The sequence below is a fragment of the Acartia tonsa genome, chromosome 2 (genome assembly GCF_053477335.1).
Source record: "Acartia tonsa isolate MP-2025a chromosome 2, ASM5347733v1, whole genome shotgun sequence".
In the NCBI taxonomy this organism is placed as follows: domain Eukaryota; kingdom Metazoa; phylum Arthropoda; class Copepoda; order Calanoida; family Acartiidae; genus Acartia; species Acartia tonsa.
In genome coordinates, this window is record NC_137261.1 from 8,797,020 (window position 1) to 8,814,995 (window position 17,976).

Sequence of the window (17,976 nt, forward strand, 5' to 3'; positions counted from 1 at the left end):
GGATAGTCAGGTAGATATCTAGAGTAGTCTGACACTTAGATATAACCATTTATCCGTATTTGTTATTTTTTTACAATCTATTTCCATCAAGTTTTTTGTAGAAAAATGATTCAGCTAGCATACACATGCTATTGCCTTCTATGACTCACACTCAAATATAGAAAGTTTCAATTTTGTCAAGCAATATGTTCTTGTATTTTCTTAAATTAAGGAAATGTAGAAACATTACAATCTTCTCAAATATAGTTAAAATTCTCATCTACATTTTAGATTATTGTTAGGTTTTTCAATATTGTTAGATTAGTATAAACTTTTAAAAAAGATCTTCAATAAAAATGACTTCAGATGACATGTAACATTTCTGTAATAGTTGTTTATCACACCGTATATTAGACACAGCTTTCTGCGCATATGAAAATGAAAAATTATTAGATCTAATCCAGTTTTAATATCCCCAAAAGGCTGAAGGCCCAGACTAGCAAAATTGGTATGAATTTCATAATTTTTATTTTAATTTTCTTTTAAAACTGTCTATTTTACGATGCTATACGTAATTTTTAGAATGCTTGAAAAAATGGTTTTAATACAGCGAAGCCATACTTGAATAATTATTACAAGCACTAACACTGCAGGAAACTCATACCTAACTTTACCTAAACTAAGTAAGATTCTTTACAGAACATAAGTTTAAGAAAAATAGTGAAAAAATTCTATATTTTTGATACAAAAATAATTATAAACCATAAAAAATATCCTAATGATTATATTCTTGTTTTTAATTATTCTCTTTAAGTTTCTCTCTGATAACTCTCAAAGTAGATCTAAAAGTAAACATTATATAAAATTGGAATAAATATATTTTTTAGCTAATAAGGTTACTTTACAAATCCTAGAAATGTGTAGTTAATCTTCATAGCTAGACACATAATCATTTTGTGGGAAAGCACTTCATATTTAAGTTTTCAATGTGGGTTTCCAAATTGGTTTGTAATTTTGCTACCTGATTTCATCCCAGTCAACATATCCACAATGAAGATGGCGCCCAGAAACTCCTCCTTTCAATTCAGATCTTCCATGTAGAACCCTCTGAATAAATAATAGACTAACGGCTACGCCCCTAAAGGCCTCTTGGGGTATTTAAAGTTTTTGGGGTTAAATTTAAACCTTCCATTTTATTTTTTTTTTTTTTGGGGGGGGAGAAGTACTCTCTTCATTACTTCAATAATTATAAAACTTCCCAGGAACTATGAGAAGCTAAATTGTAAAGGAGAAGCATTTTTGTTCAGCAGTAACACACACAGATCCTGTTATTTCTATAAAAGGATAATAACATCAAATTGATGGTTTTAGATATAATGTCATTTGTTGTTAAGTCTTGGACCTCTAAAAGGCTAAGACATAAGTTATAATCTCTATTAATAGCATTAGTTGAACCAAAATATACACTATGCATTTTAATAATGGGTGTTCAAATCACTGGATAGCTTAGGGTTAGGGCTTCCTAATCCTTACTTAACCCTTATATCTATGCAATGTTAATGGTATCCTTGGCTAGCCTAAATATTTTCATATGATTTTGTCTAATATCATTGGGCTGTATAGGCTAGATTTCCTAAGTCTTAGATATATTTTTTTAAAAAGAAAAGTCTAACTTCTATGCTAGCCTAGAAGTTATATAGGATTTGTCCAATTATAACAAAAAGTTATGAATAACTTTCTAAATTGAATTGAAGGAAATTAACTTTTATAGAATTATTGCTTTTTAGGACATAATTACACTAATTTTGGAGAGGTAAGTGCACTGAGTATCAGGGGCGTCCAAGCTTTTTATTTTGGGGGGGGTAAAAAATGTTTAAGGGGGGGGTAATTCGTTTTTGGGGTGTGTAAAATAGCGCGCGAAGCGCGCCGCAAATTTTTTTTACCCCCCCAAAATTTTTACCCCGGGGGTAAAATTTGCTTGGGGGGGGGTAATTACCCCCCCTGAAATCTGTTGGCAGGTGTAAATTTAGTTTACCCCCCCCAAAATTTACCCCCGGGGTAAAATTTTTGGGGGGGATAATTTAAATTTTATTAAATATATAGAATTAAAAATGCGCGCGAAGCGCGCAAAATTTTTTTTTATTAGAGATTTTTTATTTTGGGGGGGGGGTATTGTAGGCACCCCTAAAATCGTTTGGGGGGGGGGGTAATCGCCCCATTACCCCCCCCCCCTTGGACGCCTATGACTGAGTTACTGCTGTTTTAACCTTTAAATTAAAAGACAAAAAGAAATTATTGCTCAAATTGAAAATTATATAATTTAGCAAAAAACTGTATTAATGTAAGTGTATCTAACCCAAATTTGATTTACATCTTATATAAATGCAGGACACAGAGCGAGAGTTAGGCTGCACTTGCAGGGATATTGGTATACACAATGCACAATAAAAATAAATCATCTTTACTTATCATTTTGAAAAATAAAAAGAGTTTTGATAAAATATTAGGAGATATAAAAATGTAGAAAATTAAAAGTTATATGTAGTTTGATGTCTTTCTTAAGTTATAATTGTCCGTCTGACTGCTTTTCTGTCTGGGTTTTACTTCTTAAAAAGCTTTGTTATGGTTTCTTAACAATTATTAGACCCCAGACATGAAATAAATGTTTAACCTATCAGATTTCGATACTCCAATTAAGGTTTTTGAAACCTCCTTCAACCAAAATCGAGGGTGATGTTACTTTTAAAAATAACTTAACTGATATATGACTTTAGAGGGAGAATAGCATGCATATATCTATAATACAAAGTAGCTTGATGTTTGTCCGTCCGCCCGTCCGTCTGTCCGTCCATCTGTCCGTCTGAAGCTTAAGATCTCGGTAACCACTGAACTGATTGGATTCTACTCTTCAGGGTATATACCTATTGGTCCTGTGGTGGTTTTAAGCTATTTTCTTGGGGGGTGGGACACCCCCAACCCCCCATAAAAATGAAAATACCCCCCCCCCAAAAAAAAATGTTCATATTTTTTTCTAATTTTAATGTTTTTTATGTTTTTATATATTTTTATATATTTTTATATATTTTTATTAATTTTTAATAATTTTTATATTTTTTTTTACTTTTTTATATTTTTTTATATTTTCTTTATATTTTCAATTATTTTTCTTCTTTTTAAATTTCTTTTCTTCTTTTAAACTTTGTTTTATCAAATTCAAAAAGATTGTGAAAACTTCCTTCTCCTGTGGGGAGAAGCCCTAAAAAGACTAATGGCAAAGAAATTTTAAAAAACAATAAAAAAAGAAAAATTTCAAAGGTTTTAAATAATATAAATCAATATAAAAAGTTATAAAGAGTTATAAAATGTTATAAAGATTTATAAAATGATATAAAGAGTAATAAAATGTTATAAAATACAAAAAAATATCTAAAAATATGTAAACAAAATTTTTAAAATTCTCCCCTGAACCTTCAGAAATAAAGCCCCTAGAGGCTAGGGGCGAAGCCGCTAGTGTATAATATAACCTTAACATATGTTATGGAAAGTATTTACTTATTTTATGTAGCGGAAGCTTATTTATCCCTTAGTCGAGAGTTGGTATACCTAGTTTTTTGAGTTAGCCATTTATATAGTTAACTTTTTATCTTTCTGATGCACTAGCGCTTACAACCAAGCGACTGCTTCATACATTAGACTACATCATTTATAGACCAATCATCAGTATTTTTTTTCAGCTGTCAGAACAATGCTATTTAGGCTAATTTATTCATGTTGGTAATTATGAAAGCATAAATATCCAGGCACTATTTTGTTTGTCATGTTTATAACTGTACATCATAGCAGTCGCAGCCGTCGTTCATCTAAAAGTGCGGCTGTCAACCACTATAATAGACCTTTTGTAATAGAATTAATGTCATAATGTCAATGTAATGTTGTAACTAATTAGAATTAGATCATTTTTAAAAGCGAATCTTTTCTACAATTAGGGCCAGTTCGTATGTCCGTGCGTCCTTAACGGTTAGCTCTTTTCGTTAATTTAAATAGGTTAGAATTATCCTATCGATTTCAAACTTTGCATGATGATTCCAATAACAGTTAGGTACGACTTAGAAAGCGAAGCAACTCTATAATTGTTTCCAGAAAGTCCGCACGTCCATTTAAAACATGCTGTTTTTTTTACTTTTTTGACAACAAATTTTTGTATGTTAGAATTATCTGATTCATCTGATTTTTGGTATACTGATTCCTATTACAGGAAGGTACAATGTTATAAGTAAAGCATCTCTGTAATCAAGTCAAAAAATGTAAGTATGTCCTCAAACAGTGACACTCTACAAGTCTTAATGTTCGTTTGTTTTTTCATTTCAGAGCTTCGCTTTTATAGATGTTTCCATCCTTGTTAAATTACTTGTAAGTAGAATATTTATTTTTAAATAAAACTTCTATGAAAATGAATTAGATAATATAAAAAATCAAAAACCTTATGAGGTGTAATAAAACTGGTCTAGTATGTAAACAAAAGTTTACTATCTGTTCACTCTTACTATCTGAAAGGATGTCTTTTTATCAACATTTACTACTCAAGATAACTTTTTTTTATACTATCCTTCCAATGTAGACTTTTTTATTTTTTCATTTTCCTTCTTTTTAGTATCTCCTATTTTTGTTACTTTGAATCTCAATTTATACTTATATCTATTTCCACTAAAACACATCCAACTTTTTCTTAAAAGCTCATCCGGCCAATTTTAACAGGTTTTTGTTAATAGTTATTTATCGCATCGTATTATAGACAACTTTCTGTTGATATTAATAAGGCTAAACCAGTTTTATTAGCGCCGAGTGGCCAAAGGCCCAGGCGAACAAAACTCGTATTAGTTTTATGATTTTTATTTCAATATTCATGGAAATCTGTCTGCAATTCGATGCTATGCATGATTTTTTAGTATGGCTGATAACCGATAGTAATCCAATGGATATTAATTGGTTTCGATGCCATACTGGAAATGGGTTTGTAAATATGTTACCAAGTTTTTAGTAGTAACCATATCTCCAGGCTCCATCTTAAGTTTGATATGATTAGCAGCATCATTCAGTATGTCATCATAACATCTCATAGCAGTATAGAACTCTTCAACCTTAATATTCATAATATTATTATCAATATAGTTTGCTGGAATATTTAGTATATCATCATAACATCTCATAGCAGTATAGAACTCTTCAACCTTAATATTCATAATATTATTATCAATATAGTTTGTTAGAATATTTAGTATATCATCATAACATCTCATAGCAGTATAGAACTCTTCAACCTTAATATTCATAATATTATTATCAATATAGTTTGCTGGAATATTTAGTATGTCATCATAACATCTCATAGCAGTAAAGAACTCTTCAACCTTAATATTCATAATATTATTATCAATATAGCTTGCTAGAATATTCAGTATATCATTATAACATCTCATAGCAGTATAGAACTCTTCAACCTTAATCATTATAATATTAATATCAATATAGTTTATTAGAATATTCAGTATGTCATCATAACATCTCATAGCAGTATAGAACTCTTCAACCTTAAATATTATAATATTAATATTAATATAGTTTGTTAGAATATTTAGTATATCATCATAACATCTCATAGCAGTATAGAACTCTTCAACCTTAATATTCATAATATTATTATCAATATAGTTTGCTGGAATATTTAGTATGTCATCATAACATCTCATAGCAGTATAGAACTCTTCAACCTTAATATTCATAATATTATCAATATAGCTTGCTAGAATATTCAGTATATCATCATAACATCTCATAGCAGTATAGAACTCTTCAACCTTAAATATTCATAATATTATCAATATAGTTTGCTGGAATATTTAGTATATCATCATAACATCTCATAGCAGTATAGAACTCTTCAACTTTAATATTAACATAATATTATTATCAATAGTTTGCAAGAATATAAAGTACTAGCGGCTACGCCCCTAGAGGCCTCTATAAACCTTCCCGGGACCCATAAGAAGCTACCCTGTTAAGGAGAACCCGTTTGGTTCAGCGGTTAGCGAGATCCTTCGGCACAAACAAACAGACAAACAGACACACATACAAAGATCCTTTTACTTTATTATAAGGATATCACCATAACATCCTATAATAGAATTATTCAATTTCCCTTTAGCGGTACAAATCCACCATTTTTAGTATTGCATTAATATCAAAACTACATTAAAAAAAATCCAAGAAAGCATTATCAAACTTTGCACTTTTTTCCTTTTTCCTTTTTGAACAGTGAATAACGGTTCCACGGCGGTAAAATTAATTCCAATTTTAAAAATGAACAAGTGTGTTTTGAGTTTGTCCTGATATCTTTTATAGTTTCCGAGTTAGCACATAGTCAAATAGGCCTCTTCCAAGAAAAAAGAAAAAAATTGCAGCCAAACGCCCCCCCCCCCCTCTTAAGAAATAGGGTTAACATGCCTATTCTTTAAAAATCTAAGCTAACGTATATAGGGGAAAATCTATCATCAATTTAGCTCGCTAATATGGGCCTAATTAATTGGCCAGTTCTTGATGAAAGAGGATGGGGAATATCCTTATTTAAGCCAGCTGCGAGCATCATTTTATCATAGTACATGAAAATTTGGTGCAACATCCAAGTAATAATACATAGATTTGTAAGCTATACGTTGCTGAATAAAACACTGTAATGTAGAAATGATTCGTTTTACAAGCTGAAATATTTATGTTTAACCCAGATTTTAATATGTTAAAAATAATTTAAATTTTGAGACCTTGACTGGGGATTTGAAGTGGAAAACATGTTGTTCAATTTTCACTATATGTATATAGATAGATTCTTTAAATACATTGAGAATAGATGTAGAAGTCAAGATGGTCAATCTGGAACCATAATGCGTCAAACCTTAAGGGAGATTCCTAGCAGATTAACCCTATTGTTTAATTCTTATTGTTATATGCGATTAATTCCAATAATTAGAGCGATGACATGTCCCGAAAGCTAGATAGTCTAACCCTAAGAAATTGTCTTGTTATATATTTTCATCATAGGCCTAACAAAGAGCAAATAAATGTTTACACGGAATAAATTGCCAAACCAAATATTATTCTAAAAATTCGACCATTATGCAAATGAAAAAAAATAACTACTCTTTTGTACCAAAAACTGTACACTTTATAACCAATAATGGGGCTGGATTTTTCTTGCACTGTTTTCCTATTGGCTGATTTATAGAGAATGTATATAGATCTTCTACATTTATTCATTATACTTTTGAACAATTAAATCAATCAATCATTTAGCTTTAATTTAAACCATATTAAGCTAGAAAATTAATTTTGTTCAACTAAATGCAAGATTTTTTTTTGCTTAATGGTTAGGTTATGTACGCTTTTTCTACTTTTAAGAATGTTGATTATGAAGTGGTAGACATTTAGGTGGTGGAGATACCCCCATGACACTCTTGTAGTCTAAAATCAAATCCCTAAGGTTAACTCCACCCTCGACTTTTATTTTAAGGGGGGTGTCAAAATTCGTAAGTGGAATGTCAAAATTTTTGGGTGTGCTTTGCACACCCTCCCTCTGGTAAAATTCTCTGCACGCCACTGTGTATAACTATACCTGATCAATATCAACATCGAAATATGAATCTCTTGTAAAATGATTCCAGTTTATTTTCACCAACTCTCCCCGGGCATTGTGACTAAAATTAAGTTTCATATTAATAAAATGATTTAAACTTGTGAACTTTTAATAATTCTTAATTGTATTGTTTAAGCACTTTACGACAATGAGTTTAATCTATAGAGATGTACACCAATTTATAGTCCATTGTCCTTACACTTTGTCCTTGTCAGAAAATTTGCTAAATTTGTAACAATGCAGCTTTTCGAAAATGAAAAGATTCTTTTTGGAGGCCTTTTTAAAAAACTAGTTCAAATAAAAATAATCATGGCTAGGCAGCCGCGCGTCAGCCGCCTGTAAGCCTCATGGACATAAACCTTTGACACTTTTAAAAATTAGCTGGAAGCTGGAACAAAATGACAATCCCTTTTTTCAAAGTAATTTTCAAAGAATCTGAACGGTTTTAAATTAGAGGTTTAGTCGTGGCCAACACGCGGCTTCCGAGCAAAGAAAAGAATGACACACACAATTAGTACATCTATGATGTTAAAAAGTCAACAATATTTCATTAATTCTATGCTTATTTTTTTTATATAGAAAATAAAATATTTCATCTGAATTCAATCATTTTAGCCATAAGTACTAAATCCAAGGGAGGAAAAGGACATTTGGCCATTTATTAACCTAGTCTCCAAAGTTTTATAATAAAGTTTTATATTGGTTGGCCTAGCAACTTTGGGGACCTTTATTGAATTTTGATTAGTTAATACATTAAGTTGAGTATATAAACGTATCAACCACTCATTGCAATCTATAGAAGTGGTAGTTTTGTATATCATCATCAGGGATGTACATCAATTTATCGGCCATTGTCGTATCTCTTTAAATTCCTGACTAAATCCTCTAGTTTTAATTTAATAAAATGCATCAAATCTTTTTGATACAATTAAAATAAATTAAACTAACTTACAGGCTTAGGGGCGTACAGATAAAGAGCGTGTATGCAGGGGTATGCCAACATCTATTTATAGGGGGATGTACATTCTGTACACCGCCCCCCCCCCCCTCCACAAGAATGTGTTGTTAATATCCCCTAACATTTTATAAGCCTAATTAATGCCTTACCAACCCTTTAAAGATAACTTAAAAACCCTTGTACTTTAAATACCCTCTTTACCTCTCCACAGAGCATTAATTAATATGGAAAAGGGGTGTAAAAACCCTTGCCCAAACCCCTGAGCACGCACCTACACACACACATGCAACTTGGAAAGTAATTAAAGTAAAATAAAATGTGATTAAAGCTGTAATTGTACCCTAGGCAACACAGGCAAGCAAGCAAACCACTTTACTCAGTTGCAACTTGTTCAAATTTTGATTAAATTAACAAACTGCAAGTGGAACTTGATGAAATTTTCTTAATGCCGTAACATATATCAACCCCCCCCCCCCTCTCCTATTCAGATAGGGATGAGCAAAATGCAAAAAAAAAATTCGCTTAACCAATTGTAACATATTTTAAATATGTAAAGATTAATGTTTGATTTGATGGCTAGTAAATCCTATAATTTCTCATATTTCTATCCGCAGACAACTGTCTACAAATGAAACGATGCACATTTTTTCAGGATGTGAGATTTTCTGACTAACAAAACATTATATTTCATTATGCTGGAAATAGACTTATATGCATTAAAAAGATTTATAATTTAGAATCCAAACGAAGCGGAAAAGGAAATTGTTGTATAAACTTACATTCACTTACTCTTCAAACTTTTGATCAATTCATCTTATGTTATATCAAACATTCATTTACTTAGTTAGAAGACATGGCAAATTCATTAATAACTTATTTGTACATTTTTACATTTCCTAGAAATATTGGAATTTGTATCGTAGTTTTATGTATGTCTCTTAATAAATAAAAGCTTCAATTTAAGGTACTGAACCCAACACATTATACATACTTGTGGAGTAGCTTTGTGAATAATATTATATTTACACTAAGGGTGGATGTTGAGCAATACTGTTAAACTTGATATAGTCATCTCCAATATCCTTGAAGTAGGCGCTCTCACTAGATAACAACCTTAATATAATATCCTTGAATTAAGCTCTCACTAGATAACAACCTTAATAGAATATCCTTGAAGTAAGCTCTCACTAGATAACAACCTTAATATAATATCCTTGAATTAAGCTCTCACTAGATAACAACCTTAATATAATATCCTTGAAGTAAGCACTCAATAGTAAGATATATAAGTTTTCCGGAATTTTAAAGTTAGGGGGAGATTTGAAATCTGCATCAAATTTTAAGGATTTTTTATAAAATTCGTTTTTTGTATAATTCTTTCTCTAAAAGCGGAAATGCATTTTAAGTTAATTAATTTTGACCAATAGGATAGGTGGATTTTAAACTACCTGCGCTCTAATTGGTTGAATGATGTACGACATCCAATCAGAGCGCAGATTTTTTAAATCCACCAATCACAGATGCCAAAATTAATTAACTTAAAATGCATTTCCGCTTTTAGATAAAGAATTATAGAAAAAACGAATTTTATAAAAAATCCTTAAAATTTGATGCAGATTTCAAATCTCCCCCTAACTTTAAAATTCCGGTAAACTTATATATCTTACTCAATAGATAACAACCTTAATATGATATCCTTGAAAGTAAGCTCTTACTAGACAACAACAACCTTAATATAATATCCTTGAAGTAAGGAACCCAGTAAAAGTGTCGGACTGATTATAACGTAAAAAAAATTAGCCAATGAGAGGCCACTATAAAATTTACCATTGGTCAATAATTGCCTCTCATTGGCTAATTTTTATTTTTACGTCATAATCAGTCCGACACTATTACTGGGTTCTTGAAGTAAGCTCTCACTAGATAACAACCTTAATATAATATCTGTGAAGTAAGCTCTCACTAGATTACAACCTTAATATAATATCCTTGAAGTAAGCTCTCACTAGATAACAACCTTAATATAATATCCTTGATGTAAGCTCTCACTAGATAACAACCTTAATATAATATTCTTGAAGTAAGATCTCACTAGATAACAACTTTAATATAATTTCCTTTAAGTTAGCTCTCACTAGATAACAACCTTAATATAATATCCTTGAAGTAAGCTCTCACTAGATAACGACCTTAATATAATATCCTTGAAGTAAGCTCTCACTAGATAACATCCTTAATATAATATCCTTGATGTAATATCTCACTAGATAACAACCTTAATAGAATATCCTTGAAGTAGTCTCTCACTAGATACCAACCTTAATATAATATCCTTGAAGTAAGCTCTCACTAGATAACAACCTTAATATAATATCCTTGAAGTAAGGAACCCAGTAAAAGTGTCGGACTGATTATGACGTAAAAAAAATAATTAGCCAATGAGAGGCCACTATAAATTTTACCATTGGTCAATAATTGCTTCTCATTGGCTAATTTTTATTTTTACGTCATAATCAGTCCGACACTATTACTGGGTTCTTGAAGTAAGCTCTCACTAGATAACAACCTTACTATAATATCTGTGAAGTAAGCTCTCACTAGATAACAACCTTAATATAATATTCTTGAAGTAAGCTCTTCCTAGATAACAACCTTAATATAATATCCTTGAAGTAAGCTCTCACTAGATAACAACCTTAATATAATATCCTTGATGTAAGCTCTCACTAGATAACAACCTTAATATAATATCCTTGAAGTAAGATCTCACTAGATAACAACTTTAATATAATTTCCTTTAAGTTAGCTCTCACTAGATAACAACCTTAATATAATATCCTTGAAGTAAGCTCTCACTAGATAACAACCTTAATATAATATCCTTGAAGTAAGCTCTCACTAGATAACATCCTTAATATAATATCCTTGATGTAATATCTCACTAGATAACAACCTTAATAGAATATCCTTGAAGTAGTCTCTCACTAGATACCAACCTTAATATAATATCCTTGAAGTAAGCTCTCACTAGATAACAACCTTAATATAATATCCTTGAAGTAAGGAACCCAGTAAAAGTGTCGGACTGATTATGACGTAAAAAAAATAATTAGCCAATGAGAGGCCACTATAAATTTTACCATTGGTCAATAATTGCTTCTCATTGGCTAATTTTTATTTTTACGTCATAATCAGTCCGACACTATTACTGGGTTCTTGAAGTAAGCTCTCACTAGATAACAACCTTAATATAATATCTGTGAAGTAAGCTCTCACTAGATAACAACCTTAATATAATATCTGTGAAGTAAGCTCTCACTAGATAACAACCTTAATATAATATCCTTGAAGTAAGCTCTTACTAGATAACAACCTTAATATAATATCCTTGAAGTAGTCTCTCACTAGATAACAACCTTAATATAATATCCTTGATGTAAGCTCTCACTAGATAACAACCTTAATATAATATCCTTGAAGTAAGATCTCACTAGATAACAACTTTAATATAATTTCCTTTAAGTTAGCTCTCACTAGATAACAACCTTAATATAATATCCTTGAAGTAAGCTCTCACTAGATAACAACCTTAATATAATATCCTTGAAGTAAGCTCTCACTAGATAACAACCTTAATATAATATCTGTGAAGTAAGCTCTCACTAGATAACAACCTTAATATAATATCCTTGAAGTAAGCTCTTACTAGATAACAACCTTAATATAATATCCTTGAAGTAGTCTCTCACTAGATAACAACCTTAATATAATATCCTTGAAGTAAGCTCTTACAAGATAACAACCTTAATAGAATATCCTCTCACTAGATGACAACCTTAATATAATATCCTTGAAGTAAGCTCTCATGTTAAAAGTGCGTTACAATAATTTCTAGTTGCGTAAAAGCTTTGCTTAATAAAATGAATACAGTAATAGTGTCTGACTGATTATGACGTAACAAAAAAAAATAGCCAATGAGAGGCCACTATAAATTTTACCATTGGTCAATAACGGCCTCTCATTGGCTAATTTTTTTTGTTACGTCATAATCAGTCAGACACTATTACTGTGTTCAATAAAATCATTAATATCCACAATTGTGAGTTTAAAAAGTTATTTCTAAATTTTCAGGAAAAGCATTTTTGCTGTATTATTAACAAGAATGATTATTATTAGCAATAGAAAAACTTTTTACTACTGAGCTACTTCTTAATGACGATATGTCTGTAACGATATCAATGTCTGTCCGAACGTACCTTCAGGAATTTTTAAAAGCGAAGCTTTTCTATAATTAGGGTCGGTCCGTCCGTACGTACGTCCGTACAACTTAAGCTTTTGACTATCACTAGATTCCAAAAAAAGAAAAGAAAGTCCATTTTTTCTTGTAAATGGGAAGAAAATAAAGGAAAAATTTGTCAGAGAGAGAGGGGACAATGAAGGGCTTTGCATTACACTAGTCCCCAAAGTTTTATGATAATGTTTTCTTATTCGTTAACAACTTTAGAGACATTACTGAATTTTGATTGGTTGATTCATTAAGTTGAGTGTTCTAACGTTTAAACCAACAATCTTTATTCTACAGAAGGGGTAATTTTATGTATAATCATTTGGGATGTACATTAATTTACATTGTTTTATCCTTTAGATCCTTGAAAATGTGTACAGTCGTGAGAATTACAAACTTTTAACTTTTATAGTAGCTTTGCTGCTCTAAAAATCCAATAAAGCTTTATAAATTTGTAAACATCAAGATTCAACACAATAAAAGCTTTCAACATTTTTATATGAAAATTTAGACAAACCTTTTCTATAACCTTCACATTTTATATTATCAACTAAAATATTTGACATTTTGAAAAGCATAATATTTTGAAATGAACATCTTTTGTATGGTTAGGGCCTGAACGTCATGTTACAACGTCAGTACAATACAGACAATCAACTTTACAGTAGACAATTTAACGGCCCAATAGTGCGAAACGGCGCGGCTGAACTTACTTATTCTGCCTGCACAACGTTATAATCGGCATTAGAAATACATACAAAAAAATCTGAGATAAACAAAGAGCGACTTTTTATCGTAATTGTGTGTGATGTTATATAACTGTGCTTATTATCAAGAATTAGTTATTACAGTTTATTTGTATTATCTTTACAGAAAACCCAAATCTTTAAACGGATTTGTTTTTTAATAATTCTTAATAATTTGAAAGTTTTGAAACTAGGATTTTTTCTTTTAATCGACACATAAGAATTCTAGAAGGTAACTTTTTACAGAACCTCGTAAAAGTGTCGAACTATGACGTCAGAAAAAATAACAATTAACCAATGAGAAGCCAGTATTCACTGTAATTGACCAATGGTAAAATATATAGCGGTCTCTCATTGGTTAATTGTTAATTTTTTCTGACGTCATAGTCAGACACTATTACTGGGTTCCTTTTTACAGATTTTATATTTAATTCAATGAAGATTAAAAGATTATCTAGCAGTGGTATGATACTAAAATGTCTTTTCTATTATACCTGTATTTTTCAGGATGGGTTTCTTTCAAAATGGCTGCAGCTTTAAACCCATCAGCCAACATTGTCTCGCCCCCTTCTCCCTACAATTACAATGGTTCTCCTGTACGCGTTATGACGTCAATTTATCTCATTAACCTGCTATGTATATTGTATACCATCTTAGGCTTGGTAATGAAAAATCATGTATCGCATCATATTACTTGGATCTTACACCAGATTATCATACTCTAATAAAGTGAAACTTGTAGCTGGATAAAATAACGATCCTCTATCAACCAATCTTTATCCCATCCCCCCTCCCTATTGCATGGACGAACTGAACAATAAATAATATCCATTTAGCAACCAAAATTGACACAAAATTTTTCCCTTTCATAATTGCCACGTATATTCTATATCCATTTAAAAGTAACAAGGATGGCAAAATTAAAAATTAACGAAGTTCATAAAAATTAGTAGGTAAAACCTGATGTTGTTCAATGCAGTGAAGATAGGCAACACCAGGCATATGTTCATAGAAGGGAGAGTCGGTGTGGAAAAATATTCTTAAAAATATGAAAAATTAAAGTACTTTTTTTGCAATAGGATAGATTATAGATTGAAATAAAAATGTGGCAGATAGACGCACAGTTTTAGACAATAGGTATGATTATATATTAACATAGGTATTCCAATCATGGAGGGAGGGGACATTGTGCTGTTTATTACACAAGTCCACAAAGTTTTATGATAATGTTTTCTTATTCGTTGGCCTAACAACTTTAAAGACTTTTCTTGATTTTTGATTGGTTGGTTCCTTAAGTTGAGTATTCAAACGATTTAATCACAGATTGTAATCTACAGAAGGGATAATTTTATGTATCATCATTGGGGATATACATCAATTTATCGGCCATTGTCTTATCCCTTTAGATCCCTGTATTCCAATAAATTTCTATTTTACTTCACCTATGATGTGTATAGGCAAGGTTGGATGGATCAGCTTTGATTTTAACAACATAATCTTCACCATAATGGGTCAGACGACGAAATCCAGATCTAGCCTAAACAATAATCTTTATAGACTTTTAAAAGAAATAAGTTTAAGTCTTTGCTTGATAGGAATATTCTGTACCAGAACTATACTATGTCTATACCTGTAGTTCATGTACAGGCCCTTGCTCGATATGAATATTCTGTACAAGAACTATACTAAGACTATACCTGAAGTTCATGTACAGGTCCTTGCTTGATAGGAATATTCTGTACAAGAACTATACTATGTCTATACCTGTAGTTCATGTACAGGTCCTTGCTAGATAGGAATATTCTGTACAAGAACTATACTATGTCTATACCTGTAGTTCATGTACAGGTCCTTGCTTGATAGGAATATTCTGTACAAGAACTATACTATGTCCATACCTGTAGTTCATGTACAGGTCCTTGCTAGATAGGAATATTCTGTACAAGAACTATACTATGTCTATACCTGTAGTTCATGTACAGGTCCTTGCTTGATAGGAATATTCTGTACAAGAACTATACTATGTCTATACCTGTAGTTCATGTACAGGTCCTTGCTTGATAGGAATATTCTGTACCAGAAATATACTATGTCTATACCTGTAGTTCATGTACAGGTCCTTGCTTGATAGGAATATTCTGTACCAGAAATATACTATGTCTATACCTGTAGTTCATGTACAGGTCCTTGCTTGATAGGAACGTTTCGTACGAGAACAAAGCCATGCTTGTCCAAGTCTTCAAGCCAGCTTAGCAGGGCTAAATATTTACATTGATTTTAATAATAAATTCTTTTTAACTGAATTCAATTTTGTAATGTATTAAAAAAACAACAAGATATTCAGTAAATCAGCAATAGAAAAATTCATGAGCTAACATTGGGTTAACTTAAATTCAAAGTAGAAAAATTTTTGGCAGTTGATTAACATATTTACAATAGTTAAATATAATCAACTCATCATTGAATTTAAGCTTTTATAAAATTGCTTGTTGCTTTAATAATAAACTACAAGAAACCTTTAAACTTGACTTTTTTTATTCCACGGACAAATAAATCAATGAGAATTAACTCTTCTGCTAGATATCTTTATTTTTGTAAACCTGAGTCATCCGTCATTATGGAATTGAAATCAGCTGTAGGATAATTCTCCTGGAAATTTGCTGGCCACAGAACTGTCTAGATTTAATAAAAAGTGTCATTAACTTTTATTTATCCTATCTAATTAACAAATCAGTTATATAAACGTATTATAATATAAATGAACAAGGATGACACCATCCATAAAAGCGAAGCTCTGAAACGGTAGGACAAACGAACATTAACACTTTTAGGGTGTCATGACTGAATAATCACAGTATAAATTAATAAAAGTTGAAGATTGTAAGTAAATTTGTTGAAAAACTGCTTAAATACAGGATATTGTTTAAGGATATGCTTGGATGTTGTTTAAGGACATGCTTACAATTTTAGGACTTGATTACCGAGATGCTTCGCTTATAATATTGTATTTTGTTGTTGTAGGAATCAGTATTCCAAAAATTAGAACAATCGGATAATTCTATCGCACAATATTAGTTGTTAAAAAGGTTAAAAATCAACATGTTAAAAATAAATGTATGAACATTCTAGTAACAATTACAGAGTTAAATTGTACCTAACTACTACAGGAATCACTATGCAAAGTTTGGAATCGATAGGACAATTCTAACCTGTTTAAATTAACGAAAAGAGCTAACTGTCTGTGACGCACGGACGGACGGACCGTCCCTAATAATAGAAAATCTTCGTTTTAATAGCGGGTAAGCCCCTAGGGGCCTCTTGGTGAATTTGAGGTGGGTTGGGAGGGAAGGGAGTGGAAACCTCAACCATTTTTATTGTAAAAAGTAAAAGAAAAAAAATAATTTTTAGGAGGGGGTTAATTAATTTCAAGGGCCGATTTCTTGTAGTTAGAAACCTTCCCTGGACCCAGGAGTAGCTTCACCGTAAAGGAGACCCACATCTGTTATATAGTTAGCGAGATCATTTGCTACAGACAAAAAACCGGAGATGTACCCAAAACTAGTGGAGGCGCTATTGGTATACAAATGTGTTTAAAGTTTTTTTTTATTTAGATTTTTAGCTTTTGAAAACAATGCCCTATGGTAAAAATATTTGCAGTAAATGTCAGGGATTAAAAGATAGAAACTTGATTATATAAAATTTATATGTTACATTACATGACCAAAAATAAGCTGATTACGCGTTTAGAGCAATAGATTTCTTTTTAAAATGCCTCCTGAACAGTTTTTTTTCAACTTGACTGGTCATCTATCCTTGGGAGTAGATATACAATTTCCAGGTTTACCTTGCAGCACATTCAATTCTGGAATTGCACATTACAAGTTCTTAAATTTACCATTTATTGCCAGGGTGGGTTTTACTTCGGGTGATTCAGGCTCATTTCGGATACAGCAGGGGAAGTTTAGACCTGGCCTACTTTGTAAGGTCAGAGGAAATTGTCCTTCTAGGACCTGATATTCCTTTTCAATGAAAAATAAAATTTAGCATTATGTCAGTCAAAGACACGTTCAAGCTTTTTTTCGTTGTTGAGGGGAATATCCAAATTTTATTTTGAAGGAAGTATTTTTTGAGGGGGTATTAATACTCCTCAATAAATGTCAAGAGAGGGTAATTACCCACCTTAAATTGGATGAGGGTACTCACGGCACCCACAAGCAGGGGACAAATTTGGGGGGTAAAACTAAATTTTTTCCTAAAAAATTTGAGGGTGACTACGTTTGATGGGGGTAAACAGTAAACACTCCTTTTCACCCCCTCCCCCCCA

The 17,976-nt window shown here is 31.3% G+C and overlaps 1 protein-coding gene across 1 annotated transcript in view; it reads right to left on the bottom strand.

Annotated features, from left to right (window-relative positions):
* Positions 1 to 699: 699 nt before the first annotated feature.
* Positions 700 to 17,976, bottom strand: part of LOC145303970 (gamma-butyrobetaine dioxygenase-like) — a 41,196-nt gene continuing 23,919 nt past the window's right edge. Inside the window, exons 7-16 of the mRNA XM_080145662.1 lie at positions 16,253 to 16,328; positions 15,819 to 15,910; positions 15,095 to 15,189; positions 14,613 to 14,691; positions 14,147 to 14,226; positions 9,648 to 9,734; positions 7,643 to 7,724; positions 5,007 to 5,117; positions 1,001 to 1,086; positions 700 to 821 (exon numbers count right to left, since the gene is read on the bottom strand). Of these exons, the coding sequence (XP_080001788.1) occupies positions 776 to 821; positions 1,001 to 1,086; positions 5,007 to 5,117; positions 7,643 to 7,724; positions 9,648 to 9,734; positions 14,147 to 14,226; positions 14,613 to 14,691; positions 15,095 to 15,189; positions 15,819 to 15,910; positions 16,253 to 16,328 (834 nt within the window). The 3' untranslated portion in view covers positions 700 to 775. The remainder of the gene's footprint in view (positions 822 to 1,000; positions 1,087 to 5,006; positions 5,118 to 7,642; positions 7,725 to 9,647; positions 9,735 to 14,146; positions 14,227 to 14,612; positions 14,692 to 15,094; positions 15,190 to 15,818; positions 15,911 to 16,252; positions 16,329 to 17,976) is intronic.